The sequence below is a fragment of the Elgaria multicarinata genome, chromosome 1 (genome assembly GCF_023053635.1).
Source record: "Elgaria multicarinata webbii isolate HBS135686 ecotype San Diego chromosome 1, rElgMul1.1.pri, whole genome shotgun sequence".
Classification (NCBI taxonomy): domain Eukaryota; kingdom Metazoa; phylum Chordata; class Lepidosauria; order Squamata; family Anguidae; genus Elgaria; species Elgaria multicarinata.
The window spans coordinates 34718920-34733496 of NC_086171.1; the positions used below are offsets into that span (position 1 = coordinate 34718920).

At 39.9% G+C, this 14577-nt stretch overlaps 1 protein-coding gene across 1 annotated transcript in view; it reads left to right on the forward strand.

The window, feature by feature from the left end:
* PTPRN2 (protein tyrosine phosphatase receptor type N2) overlaps positions 1 to 14577 on the forward strand; it is a 690139-nt gene that overhangs the window by 262176 nt on the left and 413386 nt on the right. The window contains exon 10 of the mRNA XM_063147608.1: positions 1103 to 1189. Within this exon, the coding sequence (XP_063003678.1) occupies positions 1103 to 1189 (87 nt within the window). The remainder of the gene's footprint in view (positions 1 to 1102; positions 1190 to 14577) is intronic.

Here is a 14577-nt window from a genome sequence, read left to right on the forward strand (position 1 = left end):
CTTGGAGGCTGCCAAGTGTCCAATATAGGGTGGCTGGAAGGCAGAGACCATCTAGCAGTGGTGCTTCGGAGCAGGAGGGAAGGAGGCTGGGGCAGCCATAGAAGATATCATACAGTCACAGCTCTAGTCTCCTCCACTCCCCACACTCTGCAAAGCCCCCTTTTTCCTGTCTCTGCATTCCATTTCTGAGCACAGAGTTGTAGCCAGAACTGCACTGGCTACAAATGAAGGGGGGTCAGCATGATTTCTGAGCTCCTAGGTCAGAGCCCTGTTACTGACCTCAGGGCCCCAAAACCAAACAATCCTGTATGTCCCCAGATTGCTCGCTTAGATGACTTACAGCATTCGCTAAAGTTATTGATATGCACCCCCCAAAAAAATCATATATATCACACACAGTTTTCTAGTTGTAATTTTTTTTAGAACTTTATCATGTTGGTTTAAAGCTAAATCTGTTTCTGGATTAAAAAGTAAAATATATGTGATATGCAAGAGGCTTGAAGACAAGTTGTTTGAGCACCACACCCATATCCCCATACAACACAAATTAATTCCAACCCCCTGATCAGCCTATGCAGGACAGTCTAGATAGCTCTGTTGTTTGTTTTTGAATTTATGTCTCCTTTGGGGGGGGGGAGAATTCATTTTAGAAACTAATGAATTGCAGGGCGGGGGCAGAGATTTCCCAAGCCATTTGATAGAGTCCTGCAATTTACATTTGTTGTTTGTCTCCAGCCATCTCTTGCTATTTTCCTCTCCCCACCCTTGCTTTCTTTTCTTTTTTAAGCTGCATTACATTTTTTATTGAGGACCAAGAGGAACTAGTCCCTGCATCATTGGGCCCATTACACTTCCTAACAATTCCATTTACACCTTATTGTTTGTCTTATTGCTGGAAAATTCAGGTGATTCATCATGCCAGAGGAAGCACCTGATCCCATTTCCCCCGATATCACAATCGCTATGTGACAGGAATACTGTAAGCGTTAGCTTTCAAACTACCTAACAGGCCAAGGTGATAACTCTGTTGGGACTTTTAGCCTCTCATGTATTGATGAGTTCCATTTTTGTAATGCTGTGTTTTCTTGCTTCCTTTCAACAGCCCTCTGAGTGAGGAAAAGGGTTTGGAGTTAATAAAGGAAGTTGCGGGCCTGCTGAAGCTCCAAATGACAGCCTTTGCTGATATCAGGTATGCACACAGAGTTCAATCCTTCTATTAATTTCCCCTTCATATCTAGTTTGCTTCAACACTAAAAATCTATCCAGTTTTTGACAGACAAAAATCAAACCACAATGATACAATTGTTCTGAATTGTTTTATAATGGCGAAAAGAGAGATTTTTTTCCTTGCCCTCAAATGAAATTGATTGGCAGTAGGTTCCGATTGTATAAAACATAGTGCTTTTTCACAAAAACACTAACTTCTGGAATTTACTACATCAAGATGTGATATTAAATGACTTCAAAGGCCTAAGACAAATATATCAACAGCTATTAGCCATGAGATTTAAAAACAAAATCTTCATATTTAGAGGCAGTATACCTCTCTAATTATTAGGTCCAGCATGCCCTACTTGTGAGCTTCCACAGGGCATCTGTCTGGCTAGTATTGGAGGCAAAATGCTGGACGATGTGGATGTTCAGTCTGATGAAGGAAGATACTTCTTTATGTTTGCCTCCATGCTGGCGCCCATCATATGCTAGAAAAGTGCTTGTGTGCTTCCTAACTCACAGAAAAGAATATGTTACATACTCTAAATCTGAGGTTAGTTAAACATAAAGATTTGGACATGTGAGTTGTCAGGATTGAGGATGCCACATGCACGCTTAACCGCCCTGCTGCCACCGGCATCACACACTCAGTGTAACATCTGAAAAATGCTTGTGTTGAAGAAGATAGAGGAAAGCAAAGCAGGGAAAAACCAGAAGCTGAGCTTCATCAGATTTAAGTAAGAGGGGAAATGGGTGGTCATTCATTGAGAGGAGAAGGAAAGAGTGCTGCTAAATAAAAGTAAAAGCCAAGGACATACAATTTCCCAAGAGCTGCAGTATACCAATTGGAAGGGAACCATGCAAAGATTCAGTAATTTTTCAGTTAGTTTTAGCACAGCCAGCAAAGGCGTATAATGTGTACTAATTTCTTTAAACAACAACCGAATGCTGGACTACATAGGCCAGACAAAGTCTTACACTCTTACGGTACATGTTATTTTGATCTTTATGACTATAGTAAGCTGCCCACTGTTGAACTCAAATTATTACAAAGTTTTCTATGATATATGTGGCATTTATGCGATGAGATGTGTATATATTTGGGAAGTAAATAATCACAAATATCAAATGGTGAAAATAAGGGTATGGTGTCTTAGCTGGCGGTTTGGGTTATTTTCTAGCTCTTTTATAGAAGTATTAGTTATGGTTAATCTGTTTTGTTAATGGTTATGTAGCTGTGAAACAAATTCCATTATTTTATATTATATCATTTGGGACCATTAAAGGAATATTAACATGCTAGCATAATTATGCAAGCAGACATAAAATGATGATCGGTTTGATTTTATAATCTAATTATGAATGTATGTGGCCTCTAATGATTGTTTGCTGGACCAGGATAATAGGGGATGAAGGGGGGTGGTGGCAATATCAGGAGGTATTTTGTTGGTAGATTTGCAGCAGTTTTCACCACAATGGGTGTTGTAACAATGTTTTCCTCTCAGCATTTTTCATCTCCAATCTTCATAATATGAATTTCTGTATAACAAACCAAACGAAGGTACAATATTAAGAATGTAGCATCTGCATTTTGTTTTATTCTTCCATAGCGTTGTTGTTTTTATAGTGCATTCTGTTTAGCATCCTAAAATATAATCGTCCAATCAATTGAGTTCTATGAGGCAAGCAAGTAAGAACATAAGAAGAAACCAAGGGTCTATCTAATTCAGCACTCTGTTCACACAGTAGCCAACCAGCTGTAGACCAGGGACCCACAAGCAGGACACAGTGCAACAGCACCCTCTCGCCCATGTTCCCTAGCAACTAGTGTACACAAGCTTACTGCCTCCGATACTGGAAGCTGCACTTAGCTATCAGGACTAGTAGACATTGATAGCCTTCTCCTCCAGGAATTTATCCAGCCCCCTTTTAAAGCCATCCAAATTGGAGGCTATTACCACATCTTGTGGTTGTGAATTCTATAGTTTAAATGTGTACTGTGTGAAGAAGTAGTTCCTCTTAGCTGTCCTGAATCTCCCACCAATCAGCTTCACGGGATGACCCCGGGTTCAAGTATTATGGGAGAGGGAGAAAAATGTCTTCGATTCCAGATTCTCCACACCATGCATAATTTTGTACACCTCTATCAGGTCTCCCCTTAGTAGAAAATGAGACCTAGTTGTGCAAATGTTTGAGCTAAATCTATCTTTACCACATGAACATTTATAATAGGCTAATCAAGTTGTGCCTGGTATGGCATACTTTAGCTATTGCCTGCCTCTCCAACCATTTTAGCAGTGTTATGAACCTGCTTTGATTTTTGCCTTACAGAAGTCCTATTCGGAACAGAGGAAGCTGGCTTATACTGACTCAGATCCTTGGTCCATCTAGCCCAGTATTATCAATACTAACTGGCACCAGCATTGTGTATTTATCCTGCAACTAAATCTTTCATCTTATCTTTTGGAATGAAACAAATGAATCACAGGAAAGTCCCTCTCTTGGGTTACCACCTAACATCCACAGCCAAGGCCACCTGCAGAAGTACCTCCGATGATAAATCACTTCTGCTAGACATACTTGTATGAGAATAGGTGGTCTTCAGATACCCTTGTCCCAGATAATTTAGGGCTTTAAAGATTAAATTAAAACTCTGAATTATGTTCAGACTCAAACTGGGAGCCAACGTGGCTCTTTCAATGTAGGTATGATCATATCAGCCAGGCTGTGTCAACAATCTTGTTACCGTATTCTGCACCAGTGGAGGTTTCCAAAGACTTTTCACAGTCCTTCGTGATCTAAAGCATGGGTAACTGACCAGAACATAAGTGTGTGTGTGTGTGTGTGTGTGTGTGTGTGTGTGTGTGTGTGTGTGTGTCACAATGTGGATCAATGTGCTCAAGGAGCTCAAAATGCCACTGCTTTAATAACTTGAGCAATATTGCTGATGATAATATGTATATTTTGTTGACATGTGAAACATTATGGCAGTTGCTGCTAATGTTTTCTTCTATTTTCTTTATTTTATTTTCTGATTGTATTAAGACAGGAGAAAAGTTGCATTTTGTTTATATTTGCTGATAAATAGATCAAATCATGATCCATAGTTACTTTAAAAACCAACAACACACAACACTTCATTTCAACAGTCTACTATAAGACGCTGCATAATCATGTAACTTGCTGCTTCAGAATGGTTCATCTGCTCCACATAGCCCTCATTATCATCCTTAGCATTTCTATAGCAGGTTTAAAGAGTGTTACATACTTTCTTGTAAAAATCCTAAAGGAGTTCAGCATTCTTATTTCCAAATTGCTGAAGGGTATGTGCATGTATTGAGTCTAAGAAAGTGGCTTACTGAAGGCCATTTGTGAGTTTATATTGCCCCTTGTTCCTGAGTATATGCAGAATATTTTTCTCTCACCATAGTTTAATAACTACTTGTTCCTCATACTTAGGATAAAGAAGGATAGCTTCCAGAAAATCTTTAGACTTTCTACATTAATGAGGTCTAACATGAAATGCTAATGTGACTCGTGGTATGCGTTAATAGTATTGGATGTATTCGTTTCAGTTCACTTCAGAATTGAGTCTGGAATTATGAGCATTTTTGAAGAATAAAACTGCTCTTTTATGAAGAGTCTAAAGTGACTCATAATTCTGGATGCACGGCACATCTGCATAGAGATGTGATGGCCTGGGTGAAAAAAACAATTCGGGGGGGGGAACTTGGGTCCCCCCCATTTTTTTCTTGAGGACCATTTTTGGTTTTGGTTTCCCTAAAAATTAGAAATATTTTCTTTTAGAATTTAAGACAAAGTATTTATATATTGTTGTCCAGATCTCACCCCCCTCAAAATGATTTGTCGACATAGCAATGAAGTTGTAACTGCTGGTACCATTTATATTGTTTTCCTTAACTCTGTTGCAGTCATTCAGTGTTTTCTGTTAAGGTCAAGTGTGGTTTCTCGCTTGTGGTTTATGTTTTGTTTTTCAAATACATTTTCTGATGGGTTTTCTGGTCACAGTGGCTTCAGTGTGGTTTGGGAGTGTGTTTATGATGCAATACAGGCTTTTTTTCTTTTCTTTTTTACAACCCTGGGTTACCATGAACAAGTCAATGTGCTAGTTTATGTGACTCCTTTGCTTCAGCTTGGCTCCTCCTGCCAGTGACAGTGGGTAAACAAGCTAGGAACACCCTGTCTCTGGGTGGGTTAGTGTTGCATCTGAACCCAGAATTCTGACTTGTCTCTCCCCTGACATGCCAGAGTTGTAACTCCGGGTTTGTTCTCAGGTTCTATCTCCTTGTCAGGGAAGAAGCAGGCCAGAATTCTGGAGCATTCCTGACTTATTTATACACTTCTGCTGGCAGGAGGAGTGAAGCAAGAGTGATCAAGCCACGTGAACTAGCATATTGGCTCATTCATGGTAACTCAGGGTTTATAAAACCCATGTGTTGTCATTGTATGCAAACTGGGCCTAAATATACCATCTTATTTTACTTATTAGATGTAAACACTCCAGAAGTGGGATAAAAATACTTTACATAAAGAAATTGTCATACATAAACATAGAATCATAGAATAGTAGAGTTGGAAGGGGCATATAAGGTCATTGAGTCCAACCCCCTGCTCAATGCAGGAATCCACCTTAAAGCATCCCTGTCAGATGGCTGTCCAGCTGCCTCTTGAATGCCTCTAGTGTGGGAGAGCCCACAACCTCCCTAGGTAACTGGTTCCAATGTCATACTGCTCTAACAGTCAGGAAGTTTTTCCTGATGTCCACCCGGAATCTGGCTTCCTGTAACTTGAGCCCATTATTCCGTGTCCTGCACTTTGGGAGGATCGAGAAGAGATCCTGGCCCTCCTCTCTGTGAAGAAAGCTATCATGTCTCTCCTCAGTCTTCTCTTCTATGGGCTAAACATGCCCAGTTCTTTCAGTCTCTCCTCATAGGACTTTGTTTCCAGACCCATGATTATTCTCTTCGCCCTCCTCTGAACACGCATCATGAGCCCTCCTCCTTCACATCCTTCCATTGTTGTGAAAATTGCTAGAGTAAGAACGTGAAAGTTTTTTGTTCACAGATATCCATATCCCAAGTGCACTTGCTTGGAACTCCCAGTTACATCACTGCATTAAACAAATGCATTTAGGATTGGGGTGAAAATCATGTACAGATGATTTGGTTTGGCCTAATGGATAATAGGGCAAAGCACTTACACTCTAATTCCTTTCTCATGCCTGATAATTTATGTAGAAAAGTGTGTACTTGAATCAGTAGTTCACCAACGTAAAGCCTTTCATGGAAGTTATGGTCTTATTATATTGGTATCAATCAGCCATTTAATAAACCCACTCATCAAGAACCTAAACAATACTGTGATATGTGGTTTTTCCACTTCATCATGCTGATATGTGGTTTTTCCACTTCATAATTTCCCACTTCATCATGACACAAAGCATGTGTTGGTTGCAAAGGTGAACATCTAAGGAAATTATCACTAGCTCAGGTGCAGAATGGCGTAAAACTAATTTATTTAACCCAGCATGCAAATCTGGAGAACTAGAGTTTGGTGCTTCTTGTTGGATCTCAGCTGAATCTTATCCAAATGGGTATATTGCAGTTACCATTTAATGTATAATTGGTTGGGGTTTGTGTTCAGCACAGACTTATGCAACATCTTTGAGGGTGAAAGCTGGCATCCCACCATAGAAGCACTTATGTCCTCAGTTATGTCAGTGCCACAGATGAGGGCACTGATTGTGAGAAGTCATCTCTCCCCTTCTTCTGGATCTCCAATATCTGGATGCGATGGGTTACATTTTTAAAAAAAATTACCAAAAATGAAGTTATTTATCTTCTAAAACTTTGGTAAAACTGCAATCAGCTTCTTATTAAAACAATGAAAAACCCAAACCTCTAATAAAATCAATCTTGGTAGTGTGTCCAGTAAGTGGTAGTTTTGTAAACATGGGGGGAACCAAAAACCCAGGGTATGTCTACACCTGCCAGATATCCCGGGATCATCTCTAGGTTGTCCCTGTGTGTCCATATGACACACAGGGAATCCTGGGGACAACCCGGGATGACCAGGGATTTTCACCAGGATATCTGGAACTGCAGATATCCCAATATTTCCGTGGTCCCAGCACCATACTGAGGAACGTGGGTGCTATGGCTGCTGCTCCCAGGTCGTCCCTTCTTCCCTGTAAGTAGCCCATGGGGTAGGATGGGGCAGCAATTTCGCCATCCCTGGGATGGCAAGGGGCGTGGGCACATTTATTTATTTTTTACCTTTTTCAACGCGACCAGCTCCTCTTTTTAAAAAGATGGCAGCCGCGACATTCCTCTTCCCTTCTGGGATGTTGCATGGCTGTCTAGATGCTGGGAGAGTATCACAGAAGTAGGTAAGTCCGCTGTCCTCCCCTTCCCTCCTGCTACACCCTTAGATGTAGACATGCCCCCAGTTTGAAAAATAAATGTAGAAGCAAACAGACTTTTTATATACATTTTTCATACCACTTTCATAGTACAATATCCTGCTTGGTGTAGATTAGGCCTAAATTAAACAAAAATACAGGAATACAGTGCAGTTTCTCACTTCCTTTCACCTCCTGTGCACTCTTCTGTATGAAGGATTCCCCTCCCCAGCCATCTACAACCTGGTGCCCTCAGCTACCATCAAGCCCAGTCAGCATGGCCTAACCCCTGTTCTGCTGCCTCTCATACCATGTGAAAAAGCTGCTTTTGTTTGAAAATTGTGAGCCCCCACTGTCATGCAGGGGTATGACAGATGGTCATGCCCAGTATCCACAATTTATTTGTGATGTTAAAATGTGGTTGATAGAAAAACCTCAAAATAAAAATGCAACATCACATTCTTTCAACAGCAATTATTAGAAAGCCAAATGCATCCCAGACAAAGTTATCTTGATAAATGTAAGCCAGTTTAGTTGTTCAAGTTCCATCTTTTAGGTATTTAGAAATAATAAATTACTTATCAAAACCCATTCTTTTGAGCTTTGTTCTTTAGGCTTGTTTGTTAGGGACCTACTTTTCAGGATAGCATTATTACTTTCTTCGTAATGAAAATGTCAAGTTTCTGACTTGTCTGATATTGATAGAAAGATCATTTGAAAACTCTGCAAATAATTTATTTGGCTTGAGGAATGATCAAAGAGATTACATTGAATGAAGGATAAAATTTAGACCAGAAGTTCAATTTATACTCTGGTTGTCATTAATATTTTACTTAAGTGAATTGTAGGTTTTCTTCATCTTGGTCTAAGAGTGCAATTCTATATGTGACTCCTCAGAAGTATACTGAGTAAAGAAGTAGATGACTTTAAAAGAGGGTTGGATAAATTCCTGGAGGCGAAGTCTATCAATGGCTAATAGCCCTGATGGTTGTGTGCTATCTCCAGTATTTGAGGCAGTAAGCCTGTGTGCACCAGTTGCTGGGGAACATGGGTGGGAGGGTGCTGTTGCACCATGTCCTGCTTGTTCATCCCTGGCCGATGGCTAGTTGGCCACTATTTGAACAGAGTGCTGGACGAGATGGACCAGCATGGCATTTCTTATGTTCTTACATTCAGGTAAGAGAGTAGAGGATTGCAGTACAAGTGTAGCATAATTACACTTTTATATTGATTGGTTTTAAGATACATTTTGTACATTGCAAATTCACACCAATATATTGAATGCATATGTGTTATGGGTAACTGGAAGTGTATTAAATGGGATATATAACTTAATCTGAGGAACCTGCCTTTGGGGAAACTACCTGAAATTATTTTGTTATTAGAATGTAAGCCTATGCGGCAGGGTCTTGCTATTTACTGTTTTACTCTGTACAGCACCATGTACACTGATGGTGCTATATAAATTATTATTAATAATAATAATAATAATAATAAGAAGAAGAAGAAGTATCATTCTTGAAGACAAAGATTTTCTTACTATTCCATTTTGAGAGGGATGACACGTGTGAATAGAGAAACTTTTTAAAATGCTGAGAGAACCTTAAATAGATATGGGTCTATCTTTCATAATGAACACAACATATCACTTCACTTTCAGTTTTAAATCATATTGCCAAAAATGGAGAACTGCCTATTTAGGTAGTTTAGAGTTGCCTATTATTGGAAGAGAGTCCTTTGTTCTGAGGTGTGGGCAAATTTTTTTGCACTCATTATAGTTAAGCTTCAGACAGTCAGGCATCTACCTATTATGCGAAACTACATATGGTAAATCTGTGATCCATTATCCATGCGTAAGTTTTGCAAACATCAAAAATGGGATTTTTCAGACTTGTGTTGCCAACTATTTCAACTTGTAATAGACCCTTTCTGTAGCCTGTTTCATATGACGCTGCTTTATAACAAATCAGACAATTGGTCCATCCATATTGTTTTCTCTACCTGGCAATCCCTCTCAAGAATCTCAGCCAGAGGTATTTCCCAGGCCTGCAATCTGAAATCTTTTTAACTGTGTTAGAAACACGATTTGAAATGAAAATGCTTGGACAAAGTGGTGAAAGTTTAAACACTCTGTTTTATTGATCAAACTTGCAAGTCTGGGTGTCTAGGCAGGTAGGCACACCTACCAGCTAGAGCAAAACCATTTTATCCCTTAGCCCGGCCGAAGCGGTCCCTCCCCTATCACTCCATTGGTTAGAGACTCAAGGGGTTACAGCCTATCCCGGCACGCCTTGTAACTCCGCCTCTGTTTACCTCCCTGCCTCCCTCATTTGATATTCCACCCACTCCTGTTTACCTACTTCCATATTAAGAATTAATTTTCCATTAGCCCACCTCTTGATTACTCTGATTATGCCATCCTTCCATCTAGCTTTAACCACAACAGATGTGTTTCGCCTTTCATCCCTTAACCTAACCACAAGGCCATAAATTCTGACAGTTGACAAAGGTGTATAACCACAAGGTCATAAATTCTGACAGTTGACGAAATGTGTTTCAGGCTGTGCCCAGTTTATCTAACTCTTCTGACCACAAGTCTGACCACAAAATTCCATTACTCTCATTATCTCAACTGAAAAAGGACCCTCCACCTGCTAAGTCAAGCCTTCCTGTTTTTCTTATATTGCTTCAGTTATAACATTGCTGTTAGCTGACCCTTTTCAGAAGCCCTTATAATAATATTTTAATAATGCATTAGCCATTATATTTTCTCCTTATGTTAAACATTGTAATATGAAAAAGTAACATATCTATTCATTTCTATCAACTGCAGATGCCCAGGATTGAGCATGGACCTTCTACATGCATAGCATGTGCTCCACTAGTGAGCTTTGGCCTTTTTCTTTATGTGTAGTTCTTCTCTGAGTTCGCAGCAAAAAGTTGTTTTGCAATGAACATCACACTCAGTAGTGTCTCATGCCCAGGCCTGGCTATTATTATGCTCCCTTGCCAACCAACGCCCCCAGACTCATTGCCACTTGGCCCCCTGGCAGTGCTGCTGCTGCAGCCACAAGCTTTGCACTCTCCCTTGAGCTCACCTCCAGGCTTAGCCAGTGTTTTTTTCTTTTTTCTTTTATTGTGAATTTAAAGACAGAACAGAAAATAAATCATGGAAAAGACCAAAAACAAACATTACATACATAGGAATGTCATAATTTCCCCCCATCAGATACACCATTCAGAAAAAGGGGGGAGAGTTATGCATAGGTTTCAAGAAAAGCAGACGAAATATCCATGTATTTATCTACTCACAAGTCTATATCACACCCGTTCAAATGTTGATAGCATTGTTAAGTCCTCAGTCCATTGCATTATGGGAGGTGAACATTTATCCTTCAAACGTAATAATATAAGTCTTTTAGCTGTCACAAGGGCTCTGAAGATCCATTTGTGCTGACTGTGGTGATAGCATTCCGATGGACTGGGAGCAGAGTGCCTGCTTGCTATAAACCAGACATACGGTGGCTGCCATAACTTACACTGTGGGAGATTTTTTTAAAAAAATTGCAACTCACTCCATGCACATCCCCTGTCCTGCTGGCCTAGCTTTACTTTGTGGTTGCACTGAATGACATAAGATAGCAAGTTCATAAAACTATATTATCATCAGCATACCTTAAAATCCATAATTATTTTCATGTCTGTATTTTGGTTCATCCACAATTTGACCATTTGGAAAATGGCCTAATTCAGCTTGGACTCTTTTGGAGGCCACCCATGTTGAATCAGAAATCCATGTTTCCAATTGACTATAATTGGAAACCAACAAATGACTATAACAGCTTTTTTTTCATTCTTTCAGAATTGGATGATATTTGCAGGCATAGTAGTCCATTAAGAGATGTTACGCCTGACAAATTTCAGACAAATAGATGCAGGGAGTTTTGCATCTTTAAATTTTGATGTTTTTAAAGGGAATTGCTAATCACTTTTTTATTTCTTGGCAGAACTGGATGAAATTTGCAGGGATAGTTGCCCCCTCGGAGGGGTCAAGCTTGCCACATTCAGATGAATAGGTACAGGGGGCTTTGTGCAAGAGCAGCTTTTACAATTTGAGTGTTTCCAAAAAAGGACATGCTTATCGCCTACTTTGTTTTGTCTACAATTGTTATGAAAATGACATACAGCTCTAGTTCAGATTTCAGAAGGAAAGATGCAATGTTTTTTGTGGAGGGGGAATGTTCACATTTGCAGTGGGGGGATAAAGTGATCCACTTCTCCTGATCTTCTCCATGATTTTTTTTTCAAAAAAATTGAACGGAAATGGCATGTGTCAAAGAGGTATCCCTAGGCATGAAACCTGCGAAATTTCAGAAGGATGTGTGCAACTGCTAGTGAGTTATGATGAATGAGAAAAGTATAAGACTTTTTTATTTGTTGCTCACAGGGCACCAAAGTCACAGGGCATGTCTACATGGGACTTTTATCCTGGGGTTGTCCCTAGGTCATCCTTGTGTGTCCCCAATTATCCCGATTTTCCCCACGGTCCCGGGACCATGGGAGATGTGGGCGTCCATCCTGCCTGGTGCCTGCTTTCTCACTTACTCACGAGTAAGCACAGTACCAGAAATGAGCATGGAGCCACACAGCGCGGCTCCATGCCCATCAGGGAAGGGGGTGGCAGCAATTTCGCCACCTCCGGGATAGCAGGGAGGGGGGTTGGGGGCCAATTTCAGGGGGAAAGTGTTTTTTTCCTCCTTACTTTTCGTTGGAGCGGAGCCTCGCTCTTGTGCAACTGGCCCCACTGCTTCCAAAAAAAAGAGGTGGCCATGATGTCCTGCTTCCTCCCCAGATGTCACGCACGGCATGTGAATCCAGAGGGAAGATATCACGATCAGCATATCGTGAGATCCTCCTCCCTCCCTCCCTAGGTGTAGACATGTCCACAGAGTGCAAGAGGCCAGGAGTAGATGATAGATGTAGAGTATACACTGGCAGAGGCAGAAGGACTTGAACATCCAGCATTTTCCAAGCATACAGCCAATGGTACGACATCCCAGATCCCACAAATCTCTTTTAATGTTCCTGAATTAGAGAACTAGCAAAGAGCACTGAACACTGGATCAAATCCTGGGATATAGTGTATTACTTGAATATCTCTCCCCCAGAGCACTAGGACTGGAGAGCCCTGGTTAAGCCATTCAGTGTTATTACAAGCTAGAGATGCCATTTTATAGAACTACACCTCCTCCTCTCCCTTCCTCCTCTCCATCTTAATGGCCCTGTTCAGAAGACACCTTAAAGCTGTCGTTTAAAGTGTCTTCTGAACAGGGACAATGTCTTCTTTATATGGAAAGCTCGGAGGAAAATGTATTAGTTTTTGGAGATGCACTCCTCTGTGTTCTCCAAAATCTGAATTTTCAGAAGTGCTTAGATTTGGATTCAAACATCTTCCAAATCTATCCCAATCTGCCCAATTCAATTCAGGATTCAGTTGAATCCAAAGTATGCCCCCAATATTTGTATTTCCCATTTAGATGCAGATATGGATCAGATTTGATGTTATACATGCTCAAGTTTAGTATTTTCAGTTCTTTAATGTTGTTTATTTATTTATATTTGTTACATTTATATACCTCCCCATAGCTGAAGCTCCCTGGGCGGTTTAGAATGTTGTGGTACTAGAAGATACTCCCCCACTTCCTCCAGATACTCCACGTTAGAGGGTGTTATACACTGAGCCTATCCAAAGATTAATTTGTGCAAAAAACTGAGACATTAGTGATTTGGATTTTTAGAAGTGCATTAGCATATTGATTTCTTCATAGCAGCTTAGAAATTTAAAGCAGGTTATTAGGAAGATACTCATGAAGTAAATATCCACATTTAATCCCTCTCTGAATCTGGGATTTAACAGGACTGTTTCATTGGTTTGATCAGTGCATTTCAATGCTTTATTTTGGGAATAGTGTATGACCACGTGTGTAGGAGCACAGGGCACCTGTGTAAAACATGTAATTTTAGCAGGTAGCAACTGTTAGAGGCACAGGGACCTTGACCTCCTTTACAACTAATTGTGAAATTCTAGGACATCATTTCAGAGCAGATTTGTTTCCTTCTGCCACCAGCTCCATGCCTTGTTGCTGATAGCAGATGTGGCTGTGCCAACAGCCCTTTCTTCTCAAATCTTTTTCCACTAGGGGGTATGGCAGACTGTAATTTTATTTCACAGTGATCTTTCCCCCCCTTCTAATAAGTACCTAAGAGAGGAAGAAGTGAAGTTCAATTCATAATCTATAAGAATTTGAATGCTCTCATTTATAAAAGTAATTGCAGCCCTACAACTGAAAGGGATGCATGCATTGCTGTATTGATTATGTCACAACTCTCTGTCTCCTCCTTGTCTTTCAGTTTGTTCATTCATTGATGAGAAATAATATGCTTCAATTCCATGTGAGAATTAGAGAAATAATAATAATTATAATAATAATTATAATGGAGAAATTTGTTCCCCATGTGTGGTGCTCAAAGGGAAGGAGTATAGTATCATTCATTTGGAATCAAATAATTTCAGTATAAATGAAATTATCATGTAACTTTACTGTAAATCAGCAATTAATAACAGAAAAAAGTGACATATTTTATATGTTTCTTTTTAAAAAAACATTCTAAGTTATGGCTGATATGAAAGTAACACGATGTGTTTCAAATTATAATTTCATGTAATATTTTGGACTGTAATATATTGTGGGCTGCCTTGGAAGAGGTAACATTGCATTTTGAATAGTCAGGATTGCTCTCCTTGCTCTGTGCAGTCCTTTCTACGTAGACTTCAAGTATTTACTTTGTTAAATGGATGTAAATCCATGAAAATAAAAAAAATACTTTATTGAAAATTTGAATGAATGCAGCTGACAGTGCAATCTAATTCTCAAATATGATTA